Source organism: Rhizopus delemar, genomic scaffold, assembly GCF_000149305.1.
Source record: "Rhizopus delemar RA 99-880 supercont3.6 genomic scaffold, whole genome shotgun sequence".
In the NCBI taxonomy this organism is placed as follows: domain Eukaryota; kingdom Fungi; phylum Mucoromycota; class Mucoromycetes; order Mucorales; family Rhizopodaceae; genus Rhizopus; species Rhizopus delemar.
In genome coordinates, this window is record NW_027137832.1 from 16182 (window position 1) to 31152 (window position 14971).

Sequence of the window (14971 nt, forward strand, 5' to 3'; positions counted from 1 at the left end):
CAAGCAAACAACATCTACTCATTGCTGAGATTTTAGAAGTCAAACAGCAAAATAGCAAAACAAGTTGGTGTTAGTCGTATCACTGTTCAGAAGTACCGCTCATCTCTTAAGATGAGTGGAAATGTTGATGAAGGTGGTCGCCCATCTCTAATTAGCCAACGCATGGTGAACTACATCCGGAGATTAGTCACCTTAGGAAGAAAAAATAATGCTGTAGAGATCCAAAAAGCTCTAAAAGAAGAATTTGGGATATCTTTAAGTGATAGTACAGTGCGCCGCGTTCTTAAAAAAGCTGGCTTTATAGCATTTGTCAAGCCTCAAAAACCTTTGCTACGCAGCCAAAACATCGTGAAACGCCTTCAGTGGGCCAAATCGCACCAACATTGGACTGTGGATGACTGGAAACGTGTCATATTCTCTGATGAGACTAAAGTAAATCGTTTTGCATCCGACGGAAAGGCTTATGCATGGAAACTACCCTATGAGGAATTGAACTCGCGACATGTACAGCAAACCGTCAAGCATGGAGGCGGCAATATCATGGTCTGGAGCTGCATTACATGGGAAGGAGTTGGGTGGATAGTTGATGTAGGTCATCGTATGAATAGCGAAGGCTATCTTGAGGTCTTAAAAGATGACTTACTCAAGACAATGGAAAGTTATGGCTTGGATTCCTCCAAAATGGTGTTTCAGCAGGACAATGATCCGAAGCATACATCGAAGGTAGTGAAAGAATGGATTGACCAGCAGCCATTTGAAGCATTGGAATGGCCTCCTCAATCACCAGACCTAAATCCCATAGAGCATATGTGGGCTCATTTAAAGAGAGAGCTATTTCATAGCTATGAGGCACCACCAACTAGTATGCATGAGCTATGGGAGCGTATAGGTCAGACCTGGTATGCCATTTCCAAAGAAGAATGCCAAAAATACATCGAAAGTATGCCGAAAAGGTGTGCTGCAGTTATTAAAGCAAAAGGTCGTTGGACTAAATATTAATTTTTTTAAATAAAGTGTGTAAAAATGTTGACTTATTAATGCCGTCAAAACTGGTCGCATGTACCATCGGACTTTAAGTGCCAATTACTACCAGTATACTGGCTCTACTGTGATGTCTGTGTTACCATATAATTGTCTAGAGTTTGCTCTTTCGAATGAACTATATTTCATTGCTATAGACTAAGGAATGAAGAAGAAGATAGTGCGTATAGGCAAAATATGAAAACATACGACCAGTTTTGACGGCCACTGTAGGTACAATCATGTTCGGATAGTCTACTTAGGTTCCAGAGCAGTCGAGGATGGTTCGGTGAAGGAGATGGAGGAGGCACAAGACAAGAGAGAGCCAGAGGACTGTGATCAGACCCGAGGGAAAGATCGTCATGAACCTTCAATTGTGCATTGTGGAGTTCCTGAGTGCTAAGAAAGAGGTCAATAACACTTTGATGATGGTTACCTGTGATACTACTAAACCACGTGTGAACATTGTAAGTGGGAATGCCATAAGCAAGTTCAGTATTCCAGCAGGTGAGGCCGTTTTCAACTACCCAGCTGTGTAAGGCAACTCCTCTTGTTGATGTTCGGTGATCACCTAACCATTCACGATGTCTTGCATTAAAGTCACCGCAAATGATGGTGTTGTGTTGTGAGGGGTGAGATTGGGCGGGTAAACTGTCAAGTACTGCAATTGCTTCATCAACTGATAGTGCTGGAGGCAGGTATACACAGTGAATCAGCAGGTTTGAGACTTGAACAGAGAGGACATAAGGAGAGGAGTGTCGTATTTACCCTATTAAATGCTTATTATTCATATGAGATTACTCAAATCTTATATAAAAAATAACAAGTACTGAATACATAATATTATATACAGTGGCCGTCAAAACTGGTCGCATGTTTTCATATTTTGCCTATACGCACTATCTTCTTCTTCATTTCTTAGTCTATAGCAATGAAATATAGTTCATTCGGAAGAGCAAACTCTAGACAATTATATGGTAACACAGACATCACAGTAGAGCCAGTATACTGGTAGTAATTGGCACTTAAAGTCCGATGGTACATGCGACCAGTTTTGACGGCATTAATAAGTCAACATTTTTACACACTTTATTTAAAAAAATTAATATTTAGTCCAACGACCTTTTGCTTTAATAACTGCAGCACACCTTTTCGGCATACTTTCGATGTATTTTTGGCATTCTTCTTTGGAAATGGCATACCAGGTCTGACCTATACGCTCCCATAGCTCATGCATACTAGTTGGTGGTGCCTCATAGCTATGAAATAGCTCTCTCTTTAAATGAGCCCACATATGCTCTATGGGATTTAGGTCTGGTGATTGAGGAGGCCATTCCAATGCTTCAAATGGCTGCTGGTCAATCCATTCTTTCACTACCTTCGATGTATGCTTCGGATCATTGTCCTGCTGAAACACCATTTTGGAGGAATCCAAGCCATAACTTTCCATTGTCTTGAGTAAGTCATCTTTTAAGACCTCAAGATAGCCTTCGCTATTCATACGATGACCTACATCAACTATCCACCCAACTCCTTCCCATGTAATGCAGCTCCAGACCATGATATTGCCGCCTCCATGCTTGACGGTTTGCTGTACATGTCGCGAGTTCAATTCCTCATAGGGTAGTTTCCATGCATAAGCCTTTCCGTCGGATGCAAAACGATTTACTTTAGTCTCATCAGAGAATATGACACGTTTCCAGTCATCCACAGTCCAATGTTGGTGCGATTTGGCCCACTGAAGGCGTTTCACGATGTTTTGGCTGCGTAGCAAAGGTTTTTGAGGCTTGACAAATGCTATAAAGCCAGCTTTTTTAAGAACGCGGCGCACTGTACTATCACTTAAAGATATCCCAAATTCTTCTTTTAGAGCTTTTTGGATCTCTACAGCATTATTTTTTCTTCCTAAGGTGACTAATCTCCGGATGTAGTTCACCATGCGTTGGCTAATTAGAGATGGGCGACCACCTTCATCAACATTTCCACTCATCTTAAGAGATGAGCGGTACTTCTGAACAGTGATACGACTAACACCAACTTGTTTTGCTATTTTGCTGTTTGACTTCTTGGATTTCAGCAATGAGTAGATGTTGTTTGCTTTGTCATTTGAAATTGCACGCATGTCAGATCTGCAATGGTATAATGTCTTAATGGAGTGCTGCAATTTAACAAAAAAACACTTACATGTAAATAATATTACGATGAAAGAAGAAAGAGAAGAAAAAAATATGAAAAAATTGCAATTAAGCCACATTTTTGTGACTATATTATGTTACTTACAAACGCCGTCAAAACTGGTCGCATGTACCGTCGGACTTTAAGTGCCAATTACTACCAGTATACTGGCTCTACTGTGATGTCTGTGTTACCATATAATTGTCCAGAGTTTGCTCTTCCGAATGAACTATATTTCATTGCTATAGACTAAGAAATGAAGAAGAAGATAGTGCGTATAGGCAAAATATGAAAACATGCGACCAGTTTTGACGGCCACTGTATGTGCAATTATGCAAGGATAAGATACGACCGTTCCTTCAGTTGCTTCAAGAATATACCTCTGCAGATGGTGTCTACACCTCCGTACGTCCCGATCTTGATGCACTGACTCTTCAGTTCAACGGGATTATCCAGTCTAGTTTGGATCAATCTGTTGGCCGTAAGAGCCCTAAAAGTCGTCACCATGCCTGGTTCTGGACAGCTGATCTGCAGGCCGCGTTTGACCATCGCGAGTCTTGTAGACGTGCTTGGAAAAGAGCCTCTGGTCCCAGCAAAGCAGCAAGATGGACTGACTATACTTTGGCATGCTTGCGGTACAAGTCAGAGCTTCGTCGTCGACGTCGCTTTACTTGGAAACAGTTTTGTCACAAGTTGTCATCTGGTCCTCTTGCTGATACTAACTCCATTGTTCGTAGGATTCGGCGCAGCCGAGTGATCCAACCACAATTCTCTCATCCAGAAGGTCCTCGTGTTGCTGCCACAGTCATGGCGAGACATCTTCAACAGGTGTTCTCTGGTGCAAACCTGCCTGACACTCGATACCCTGCCCCTCCCATTCCTGACGGTCCTCATCCCATTGATGAAGCCAGCTGTCCTTTTTCGACCAGTACCGTACACCATGCTTTGTTGAAACGTCTTTCGAGGCGCAAAGCCCCTGGTGTAGATCACATCCGTACTAAAATGCTGTTGCCGATCGTGGATGAGGTCGTCCCTGTCATTACCCTTCTCTTTCAACTTTGTTGGAAGTGGTCAGTTATTCCTTCTGACTGGCGTACTGCCCAGGTAGTTCCTATCTACAAAAAAGGAAATGCCTTACACCCAGGTAACTATCGACCTATCTCTCTTACCTCGATCATGCGTAAGCTGTTTGAACTTTGTCTACAAGCCGAGCTTGAATCTACCGCTCCTCCTCTGGATCCTGTGCAGGGTGGTTTTCGCCATCATAGAAGTGCGCTCGATCAGGCTCTGTGTCTGCATGAGTTGTGTCGTCAACACACTATCGATCACTCTGGTGAGCCCCCTGTACTTGTATTCCTAGACATCAAATCTGCATATGATACCGTCGACCGTGCTATCGTGTGGCGTGCCCTCGAGACGCATGTGTCTGAACCCATGCTTGGTATCTTACAATGCCTATTTGATCAGGTAAGTATCCAAGTACTACTCGGTGGTTACTCCTCCCCTTCCTTTTGGCCTCGTACCGGTGTATTACAAGGTTCAATTCTCTCTCCTTTCCTTTATTCCATATACATCAACACTCTGCCAGCGGCTCTTCGTGATGTCCGTCTGCCCGTCTCAGCTCGGTATTACAGTTCTACGCCCAAACATAAGTTCGGTGGCCTCTGGATCAACTGCTTACTGTATGCTGATGATGTGGTTCTCATTGCAGCTCCTGAGGTTATGCCAAAGTTGCTCATGAGAGCAGAGGAACACTCGCGCTCCCTTGGATACAGGTGGAATCCTGCCAAGTGTGTAGTGCTCAACTGCCCTAGCGATCATGGAGGACGTCGAATGAAGCTCTACGGGTCTCCCATACCCAAGGAACCTTCGTTCTCTTATCTAGGCGTTCCTTTTAGTCCACAGGGAAAGATCTCTACTGACCTTCTTATTCGTAGGAACACAGCCTCTGCAGTATCTGCCATGCGTGCGACTCTGTTGCCCATCGGTATTCGATCTGCAGGCTTCTCTCGTCTCACTGCCAGCCGTCTTTATTCTACGTTCATTCGACCAAAGTTTAAATACGGTCTGTGCCTCTGCACCTTCCAGGTCAAGCAACTCGCATTACTTAAAAAATCCCAAGACATATGCCTTCGTATGGCTTTCGGTGGTCATCGTACCTCATCAACCGGTGTCTACAAGCATTTGGTCAATCTACCATCAATGAAAGAAAGATCAGTTACACTGGTGTTTAAATTCATCCTGCGAATCCACTTCCTCCCTGAAGATACCTTACTTTCGATGATACGTTCATTCGTTGACAGCACTTCTATCATCAACCGCAATCGTTTTCGTTGGCCGGCCTTATTGAAGTCAAACTCGATCTGGTCCAACCCAACGTTCACAGATGGTCACGCTTCAACAGCTGACAAGCTCACTTATCTCTCTTCTCCTGCCTCTGTTCGTCGTACTGTTGTCGCTTATCGCACGCAAGTCCTTACAAGCATATACCGAAAACCAAATCCACCAGTCCTTCTCTCTGCCTGTCGGCCATACCTGGGTGTTGATCCCATTCTCACTCTGCCAATGACAGTGTATGATCGAAGTCGACTGGTGCGATGGCGCATGGGGTGGCTCCCCGGTCGTCCTATTGCCTGCCGCTGTGGTCATCCTCATGCTTCGCGCGCCCATTTGTTGAGCTGCCTTCGGGTGGCAAGGCGTTTGGGTGTCGCCCCCAATACACGGCCGAAACCTCTTGATTATGTGCTCAACCAACTTCCTCATAAGCTTCCTGCTTATCACTCTCCCGCTCTCTTCTCTCGTTGGTCTGCTTGGTGGCCAACCATCTGCGAAATCATGTTTGAAGTAGAACAAATCTGCCAGCCCGAAGAAGAATTCACCTCTGAAGCATCTGACATCACTGGCCAATTACTCCTTGACAAGCTCATGTCAGTTCCAACTGTGCCTCTTGCCTTTCTCATAGACCTTGAATAGCTGTGTACTGTTCCTCTTTACATATACAGTAGGTCACAAAACTGCTGCAAGGAATCCATTTTTCTTGGTTTTTGCAGCGCACATCCTGTTACAATGGCACAAACTGCCTCTGTTCCCACATAGTAAATCTTCTACATGTCTTGAAAAATCCGAAAGAGTTTATGCCCTATTGGATAAGCATTGAAGGAAGTATGAGGCGCGCAATTTGAAAATTTGAAAAAATGAAAATTTGAACGGAATGAACTTATTTATTAATATTTAGTTGGTCCTACTTTTCTATTAATAATCTCTTGAGTTCTTTCCGGAATGTTATCTACATGTCCTTGGCAAAGATCTTTATGGAAGTCATTTCATATTTCATCAACTCGTTCCCAAAACACATCCATGTTCTTTGCTCTATATTCGTAATAGTTGAATTTCAACTTCAATTGATGTCCTACGTGCTCGATTGAATTTAAGTCGGGGATCTAAGCTGGCCAATAGTTAACATAGCTCTCTTGGTGACTACATAACTAGGCTATTGTAGATTATGCCTTGTGCTTTGTGTTATTATCATACTAAAACTAAATGTTGGACCAGTCGAAATTGTAGTACTTCATAGTATCACGAAGCGTAGTGTTCAAAATATGCTGGTAAACACCCGACTTCAAGTTTCCATCGTAAATTTAGCAAGCATATCCTGGTCCTTCAGAGATTATACAACCCCAGGGCATCATTTTGCTAGCTCCGTGATTGATTGCAAAATCCAGGTCATGATGTTGAAGAAGGTCACTTGGCCGTTTCCAATAGTGATCAGCATCATCAAAGCCCTATACGCTGAGCTTGGTCTCATTAAAGTACACTGTTTGCTGTCAGTCACTCATTGCCTAATCCTGATGCTCCTTGACCCGTTCTAACAGATGCTACGTATGTGTTTTTGTCTGAAATGGCTTCTTTTTTTCTATCTGAAAATGGAACTCCATTGATTTCAGTACGTTAATTTCTGACTGGTATGAGATATCATAGCCAAATCCAACCAGCTCCCGGTACACCTCTTTAGAAGCCTTTAGAACCCATTCCATGACTTTTCTTTTGATTAACCGCTTCGTCACTTTGGAGACTACTGTAGGTCTACCACCTGTGTTTACTGTCCTACTTGAAAACAGCCGTCTAGAGTATCTACTAACAGTTGATTAATGTAATCCAGGCTCCTTGGAAATATCATACATTGATGTGGATGCGGTTAATGCCTGTTTGTGATCGTTTATTTTCTCCTCTGACAGCCGTTTAGGCATGCGATTGACGATAGGGTAAAAAAGAGAAATAATTTAAACAAAGGAATATAAAATTTAAAATAAAGGAATTGTAAGCGCTTTTATATACTGGCATCATTCTAATCATGTCAAGAATGTGAAAAATTATGATAGCAACCGGTTGGGTCGTATTAAAATTCGTCATTTAAAACATATGTGAACAAGTAAAAAATGTCGGATGTTCATAATACTACCTTTAGCGATCTCAAATTCCACCAATAACCATTGCCCATATCCGATAATCGACGAATAAATGCACTTTCTATTGAGGTACAAACAGTCAAGGTTTGAGATAGTTTGGTGCAGTACCCATGGACAACCAGCTGTAAAACCTGAATTTTGCAAGTCCTTGCAGCAGTTTTGTGACCTACTGTAAAGAAGAAAGGAAACGTCTGGGAGGTGCTGGATGGCACGAATGCTGGTCTGTCTGTAGCGGGTCTAATTGCTATGGATCGTGGTGTTCAAAGAGATGTCATCGATGGCATTCGTTTCTTACGTGAAAAGCAAGCATCCCTTAGATCGAACGAAAAGGTAGCTACAAAGGGGCGTAGGATCGAAGAAAATTCTAGTGCTGTTCCTATGGTGATCAATGTGGTGGATCAAGACGGTTATGGTAGTGATTCTAGCATTGTTTCTGGTGATGACTTGGTTTCTGATGATAATTTTGACTGGCGGTCTACGCTTTCGCTTTCAGATGGTTCGAATGATAGCGTAAACCTTAGTGAAGATTGGGATGATGGTGTTTCTGTCTATCATTATCCTTACAGTCTAAATCAGATGAAGCAAGGTTCTCCTTTGAAGGGAGTGGTAAGTATTAATGGCAAGTCGATGGTGGCTATTTTTGATACTGGTGCAAGCGTTAGTGTCATTGGGAAAGCGTTGGCAGCTTCTTTAGGTCTAAGACCTAATGGTGATACTTTGGCGTTGACTGGTCTGGAGAATAAGCAAGGTGATGGCAGTCCAATTGTAAGTGATGTGCCTATATGCATTGCGGGTAAGATACGTCCGGAGCACATGTGTATCCATGATTCGGGTAATACTGATCTGTTTCTGCTGGGGATTACGTGATTTCAAGCCTATGGTATCGAACTGGATTTAATTAATTCCGTTGTTAAAATACCTACGACAACTGGGATGGTTAAATTGCAAGGTTACACGTCTCATATCAAGGATCGGTCGCTATTGAATTCAAATGTTATGCTTCCTTCGGTGTTGGATGCGGGTGCGTCAAGTAAAGCTACGGTGGGTTCTTATGATGATCGTCGGGTCTGTATGGTGCAAACTAGTCAAAATCATGTGGATGCTTATGAAGATGTGTTGATTCCAGATGGTGAAGCGTTGGAAGAAGAATTTAAGTATAATGCTGATAATATTACTATTGGTGTTTTAAATATAATCAAGCCGTCTAATGGTCTTTGGGCTAGCCCTTGTTTCTTCATACCAAAGAAGGATGGATCGTTGCGTTTGGTGATCGATTATCGTAAATTGAACAAGATGGTCAAACAAGACGCGTACCCTCTTCCTCATATCGATGAATTGTGGGACTCTGTAGGTGGTGCTACGATCTTCTCTATTCTAGATTGTACGTCAGGCTATCATCAACTTCCGCTAAATGAAGAGCATGCAGAAAGGACTGGGTTTGTCACTAAGCGAGGGACCTTTTCTTTTAATGTATTACCTTTCGGGATTACTACTGGGTGCAGTCTGTTTTAATCGTAAGATTAAATAAAAAAATTAAACAAAAAAACAATAGCAACAATATAAAATTAAAATCCTTCTTTATTGCAGATTTCTTTATATTGCAAAGGAGCCCCGTTTAATGGATAAAAAGTTGGCATCTGTTGTATCCACACAACTAATAAAGTGAACATTCATGGATAAACTTGGATACTACAGAATTATAGTCTAACCAGATCTCTATTAATAAACGTGAGAATTCTGCAATAGCCAATCTTGCCCTGTTGTCCTACCAGCGTTCTAAAAGACTATATCGGAACCTGATTACAACAACGGCAGTTCAATCCTATTCTATAATTATCATTAGATCAATAGTTTAATTACTTCATTGTCCCTTGATTCGTCAAGTAGACAGCGGCTATCGATTATCCACTATCCTTCTTTATATTCCATATCATTCTTTTAACCGATCAATTGAAATAGCGATAAAGACCCAGACATTCAAAAAGTATAAATACCCTCAATATTTTTTATTAATAAAGACATATATAATCTTTAGTTTCACAACTATTGTCTTTTTGTAGTTTTTGCTTCATATTCTTTATTTGGCAAAACAGCATCTATTTATATTCTTTGTGAGCGTAGATATAAAAGGTATAGACTCGGCAACGATGTCGTGCTGAAGAACCAATGATTAAGCTAAAGCTTGTCGATGTTCTAATATATGCATCTGAAGTTGAACAATAGAAATAATAACCAGTCAATTAACTTTGATCTAATTACTTTTGGGGTTGACAATTGATTAGACTCGCTAGGATGACAAATACTGATCTTATTGTTCTAAATTTGGAAAAGTGTGGAATTGTTCAATCATAGTTTAATCTTTGTGTATCGTTATTTATTTTAATACAACTGATATCTTATAGAAAATAACTATGTTTACAACAGTGTTAATGATTGGATCTACGCTCATAACTACTCATTTACCCGCCAACTGATAGAAGAATATAAATAGTAGACTTTGTAATGATTTCTTTTTAACAATTAAGATTGTCTTAAATAAAGTTCAGTCTCAAAAAGTGTTCTTTTGGTTTTATTGTTATTTCTAATTACTTTACCAGAACATAACAATATGCTTAAGAAAATAAGCAACTGTAAAAGCGAAGCTCTGAGATTTCGAATACACTTAGTTCGTACGGCAGCGGATCTTTTTAGGGTAGCAAGAATCTCCAAATAGACAATCAACAGGATAAGAAAGGAAGAAAAGAACATCAAGGCTTGTGACCGTGGTAGTCGACCGGTCGTAGTCAGCAAAATAACTAATGCAATCATCCGCCTAAAGTTTCGATAAGGATCTTTACGCACAGCTTCTGATGCTCAGCTCTTTTTGAGGTCCTTAGGACACAGTATTAGCAAACTGTCAGTCAGAAGGCACTGTAGGAAGCTAGATTTTGAGTCTGGAACTAAGGAATCGAAGATTTTCATTAGCTGTATAAGCCAGAAAAAGCGATGAAAGTGGTATCACGACAAACCATCACATACTATAGAGGGCTGGAAGTCCATCATATTTAGTAATGAAAAAACGTGAATGCTATGAGTGCAGATAGTATACACTAATATTGAAAGCAAGTCGAGCAACCTTAGCGATCTTTTTACGGTGATCAAACAATGAAGCATGTTGGTTGCTCTGTTACATTTTAAGGCTATATTAGATATTGAGGACCAGGATATTTGTGTCAAGTATACGATGTTGTAATAAAGTCATAGATATACATATGTATTTCGCCTACTACATACTGTTGTATAATGGTTTAAATAATAAAGGAAAAGGTAAAAACAAAGATCAAGAAACAGTTTGGGTACTTTTTGAGACTGATCTTTATTTCAGTTTTTAGTTAAAGTAAAAATTATTCTAATTGAAGGCAGGTATTTATATCTTATTGAGTGAGTGGCTTGATATCTTCTATTATTATCGTTCTTCTAATATTCAGGTACTTTAGCAAGTGTTATCTCTAATTATGATTATGAAAACTTTTCATTTGTTCTTTTGTATGTCTGTCATAGATTATCTTTTATTCTGGGAATTCCTCACTGAATTGAATAACGTTATTTTACGCGTTATTTCAATTATGTGAAAGATTAGCAATATTCCTGACATTGGATTGGATTTGGTTATTTTAGTTGATACGTCTTCTTATCAAAGAACTCTCATGAATACAATACATATTCTAAAAGAACATGTTTAATTGGAATTGATTGTATGATCTTATTTAAATAAACTTATATTTTATTTTATTTTAATTATGATCTTGTATTAAGACTTATATTTATTAATGTCAACTACAATCAGTTACTGTTCTACAACAGTGAAAAAACTCTAAAAATAAACCAGTCTTCTTCTAGCAGTTGTTTTCGGATGAATAACCACCATCTGAGATTTAAAATTTGTCATACTATTTTTTATTTTTAATGCTACATATATGCAAAATTTCAAGGCGATACACCAATTTGGTAGAACATAACAATCAAAAACGCTGATAACGTCATAATGTTTTTAGAGTTTTTTCACCCACTGTATAAGGTTTAGTGAGCAAGTATTAAAAAAGCACTCTATTTTTATATTTTATGATACACCAGGACTAATGCTTCCATATGATGTATAAAATATAGCATTTTACTAAGTATATCGGTAGTAGTGGTAGCAAAACCATATTTAGGAAGAACACTGAAACGGTTTTTTAACTCACTGTATATTCTGTTGTTCCAATTGTAATCAATTAATTTTATACTTCGTTGAATAAAATGATTGAACATACAGTAGCGGACAAAACTGGTGCACAAAACTTTTTTTCAGCTTTTAACTACCATTACTTGCTCATGGTGATTGCAATAGCTATGAAACTATATTAGAAGGAAGATATACTAGCCATTGTAATTTACGTGTATTCCTAGCATGACATTGTTAAAACTGAGCGAAGAGCATGCTTTTCATTTATAAAATTCTATATTTTCTAAAAACCGCAAAAGTATCTAAAATCTAAGACTTTGTATAATCATCTCACCTCTTGATATTATCGAATATTCTTCTTGGCATATGCTAGTAGTATGTGTGTATATCATTTTCAATAAAAGAGCCCAACTCTTTAACTATTCTTTTCCAAAGATAATCTACCCTTTTTGGTCTAGTGTCGTATCGTCATAGCTTTGCCTTCAATTGCCACCGGACATGCTTAAGAAGGCTTAAGCGGGGATTAGTGGTAGCTAACCCTTTAGCACAGAAGCCCTGCTATCAAATATTGATTTTGTGGCATGTCTTGCCTTGTGCTTTGTGTCATTGTGATGCTGAAACGAGAAATTACGATATTTTGAACCACTATACCCTAGGCTTTTGTGGTATGTGTTGTAGAACAGTAACTGATTGTAGTTGACATTAATAAATATAAGTCTTAATACAAGATCATAATTAAAATAAAATAAAATATAAGTTTATTTAAATAAGATCATACAATCAATTCCAATTAAACATGTTCTTTTAGAATATGTATTGTATTCATGAGAGTTCTTTGATAAGAAGACGTATCAACTAAAATAACCAAATCCAATCCAATGTCAGGAATATTGCTCATCTTTCACATAATTGAAATAACGCGTAAAATAACGTTATTCAATTCAGTGAGGAATTCCCAGAATAAAAGATAATCTATGACAGACATACAAAAGAACAAATGAAAAGTTTTCATAATCATAATTAGAGATAACACTTGCTAAAGTACCTGAATATTAGAAGAACGATAATAATAGAAGATATCAAGCCACTCACTCAATAAGATATAAATACCTGCCTTCAATTAGAATAATTTTTACTTTAACTAAAAACTGAAATAAAGATCAGTCTCAAAAAGTACCCAAACTGTTTCTTGATCTTTGTTTTTACCTTTTCCTTTATTATTTAAACCATTATACAACATTTTACTTTTTGAATTTTGCTCTTTATTTGAAATTTAAAATACGTATGTCTGAAAACATTGCTATTGAACCGACTGGTGGTTCACCCCCTCAACCTTCATCTCCTGACTCTTCTCTGATGGCTCCTGCTACTCAACTTGGTACTATGGCAAGTAAGTACGCGCATTCTGAAGCTACGCCTATGGAAGAAGACATTCCTCCTGTATCTCAAAAGCCAGAAGACGTTGCCCGTAAAAGCCTTGACATGATTAAGGATATGAAGAAGCAAGCATTACTGCTATTTGCTACCTACATGAATTCTAACAAGTCTGACCCGGATAGTCCTGAAACTATGCAAGCTCTGTCTCTTTATAAGGAATTTGAACAAAAGATTGTCGCTGCCAAAGAAGCTCATAAGTCTATGACCTCCTTGTTTGAAGATAGACAAGATACAAAAGACTGTGGAAATAATCTTGGTTTAGTACGTTTAGTGGTTCCAAACGATCTTCCTGTATTGCAACTCCGTGGTGAAGCATTATGGAGAAAGAAGGCAGACCCTTTTGACTCGGTGTCATGTTTTGACATGTCAATAAGATAACAGTCTTATCATTCTAAGCTAAATCTTTACAAATGAGTTTGAATAAGAATAGATCCTGATAATTACCAACTGCCCTGAACAGCCAAGTTTCACTTTCATCTCAACAGTTGATTATTTACATCAGTTTATAAAATTTTTCTTATACATGTCAAATCATATCGGTCGTAACTATCTCTTGTCATTTAATCTCAGGTCTTGCTCAAACTAATATAAATAGCCTTGGAATCTTTCTTTAATAAAAGTAATTCGACTTTAGAACTATTGTTCGGTCTCGTTAATTCTTCTTTGTCTATTTTAAATACTTAAAACACTTCACTCGGCCTATGATTTTTGCAATACATTCGAAACTGTACTTCATGCCCATGGCCTAACCCTCAATTCAAATTGGGAACGTCTATTACCATTGTGTATGAATCCAGAACAGGTATCCTGGTGTAGAGAAGCTTTGATGGATAAACGTTACACTTGGAAAGAAGTCCGTCCCATTGTTCTCGATCACTTCGACACTCCGTACAGAAAATTTCTTTTAATGGTAGAGGTTGGTTCTATGCGTCAAGCCCCCTACGAAAGCAACAGAGAGTATTCCAACCGTTTTCAAAAAATGCGAAGAGAAGCTGGTATGGAGGATGGTACTCAATTGGCTGTCACATATTTCGCTTCCTTGAAGCCATCTGTCAAAACTGTTGCACAAGTGGCCATTTCTTCCCATCTCGGTGCCAAACTCCCTGTTTCAATCAACCAAATTATTGATCTCGTCCTTGCCTTGGGTGAAGATTCTGCTTTCTCTATCAAGAACCCGCACAAGCGTGGAAGATTAACTGATGAAGAACAAAGTTCTCGTAGTTCTCTTAGTACGACTAGTAAAGTTTCATCTGGAACTAATAAAGTCATTAGCTTCGTCAAGTTAAACAATTCAAATCTTAATAAGGGTACTAATAAGCCTAAGCCTTGCATATACTGTGGTAAAGAATGGAACAAAGGCCATCGTTGTGAAGAATTTAAAGAGGCTAAAAAATCTTCTAATAATGTCAAGGCAAAAGAAGGATTTTCTCTCTCTCGTGTAAACCGTATGGCAATCCGTTCAAGTACTGATGAAGGTTCTGAAAATGATGAAAATGAAACTAATGGTCATTTAAACCGTATGGCTCTTGATTGAAAATTAAAGAATAAAGACATAACTGTTACTCGTGATTTTAAATTGACCAAAGATAATTCTATAAGCTTTCCTATCCTTGTAAATAATATAAAAGCAATGACTATCTTAGATACAGGTGCAAATTTTTCGTCAATT

The 14971-nt window shown here is 39.0% G+C and overlaps 7 protein-coding genes across 7 annotated transcripts; 6 read left to right on the forward strand and 1 right to left on the reverse strand.

Annotated features, from left to right (window-relative positions):
- Positions 1-643: 643 nt before the first annotated feature.
- Positions 644-754, reverse strand: RO3G_07986 (uncharacterized protein; the record flags this gene model as incomplete). The annotated part of the gene is made up of 1 exon (XM_067662576.1): positions 644-754. One exon carries the CDS (start codon positions 752-754, stop codon positions 644-646), a length of 111 nt encoding a protein of 36 aa, XP_067518677.1.
- Positions 755-2367: 1613 nt separating this feature from the next.
- On the forward strand, positions 2368-2478 carry RO3G_07987 (uncharacterized protein; the record flags this gene model as incomplete). Its single annotated transcript, XM_067662577.1, has 1 exon — positions 2368-2478. The coding sequence occupies one exon, from the start codon at positions 2368-2370 to the stop codon at positions 2476-2478; it is 111 nt and encodes a 36-aa protein (XP_067518678.1).
- Positions 2479-3491: 1013 nt separating this feature from the next.
- RO3G_07988 (uncharacterized protein) lies at positions 3492-6168 on the forward strand (the record flags this gene model as incomplete). The annotated part of the gene is made up of 2 exons (XM_067662578.1): positions 3492-3515; positions 3559-6168. The coding sequence occupies 2 exons, from the start codon at positions 3492-3494 to the stop codon at positions 6166-6168; spliced, it is 2634 nt and encodes an 877-aa protein (XP_067518679.1).
- A 1739-nt stretch (positions 6169-7907) lies between these two features.
- Positions 7908-9072, forward strand: RO3G_07989 (uncharacterized protein; the record flags this gene model as incomplete). Its single annotated transcript, XM_067662579.1, has 3 exons — positions 7908-8454; positions 8536-9008; positions 9052-9072. The coding sequence occupies 3 exons, from the start codon at positions 7908-7910 to the stop codon at positions 9070-9072; spliced, it is 1041 nt and encodes a 346-aa protein (XP_067518680.1).
- Positions 9073-10912: 1840 nt separating this feature from the next.
- RO3G_07990 (uncharacterized protein) lies at positions 10913-11272 on the forward strand (the record flags this gene model as incomplete). The annotated part of the gene is made up of 2 exons (XM_067662580.1): positions 10913-10967; positions 11202-11272. The coding sequence occupies 2 exons, from the start codon at positions 10913-10915 to the stop codon at positions 11270-11272; spliced, it is 126 nt and encodes a 41-aa protein (XP_067518681.1).
- Positions 11273-13149: 1877 nt separating this feature from the next.
- On the forward strand, positions 13150-13680 carry RO3G_07991 (uncharacterized protein; the record flags this gene model as incomplete). Its single annotated transcript, XM_067662581.1, has 1 exon — positions 13150-13680. The coding sequence occupies one exon, from the start codon at positions 13150-13152 to the stop codon at positions 13678-13680; it is 531 nt and encodes a 176-aa protein (XP_067518682.1).
- A 448-nt stretch (positions 13681-14128) lies between these two features.
- Positions 14129-14836, forward strand: RO3G_07992 (uncharacterized protein; the record flags this gene model as incomplete). Its single annotated transcript, XM_067662582.1, has 1 exon — positions 14129-14836. The coding sequence occupies one exon, from the start codon at positions 14129-14131 to the stop codon at positions 14834-14836; it is 708 nt and encodes a 235-aa protein (XP_067518683.1).
- Positions 14837-14971: the final 135 nt, after the last annotated feature.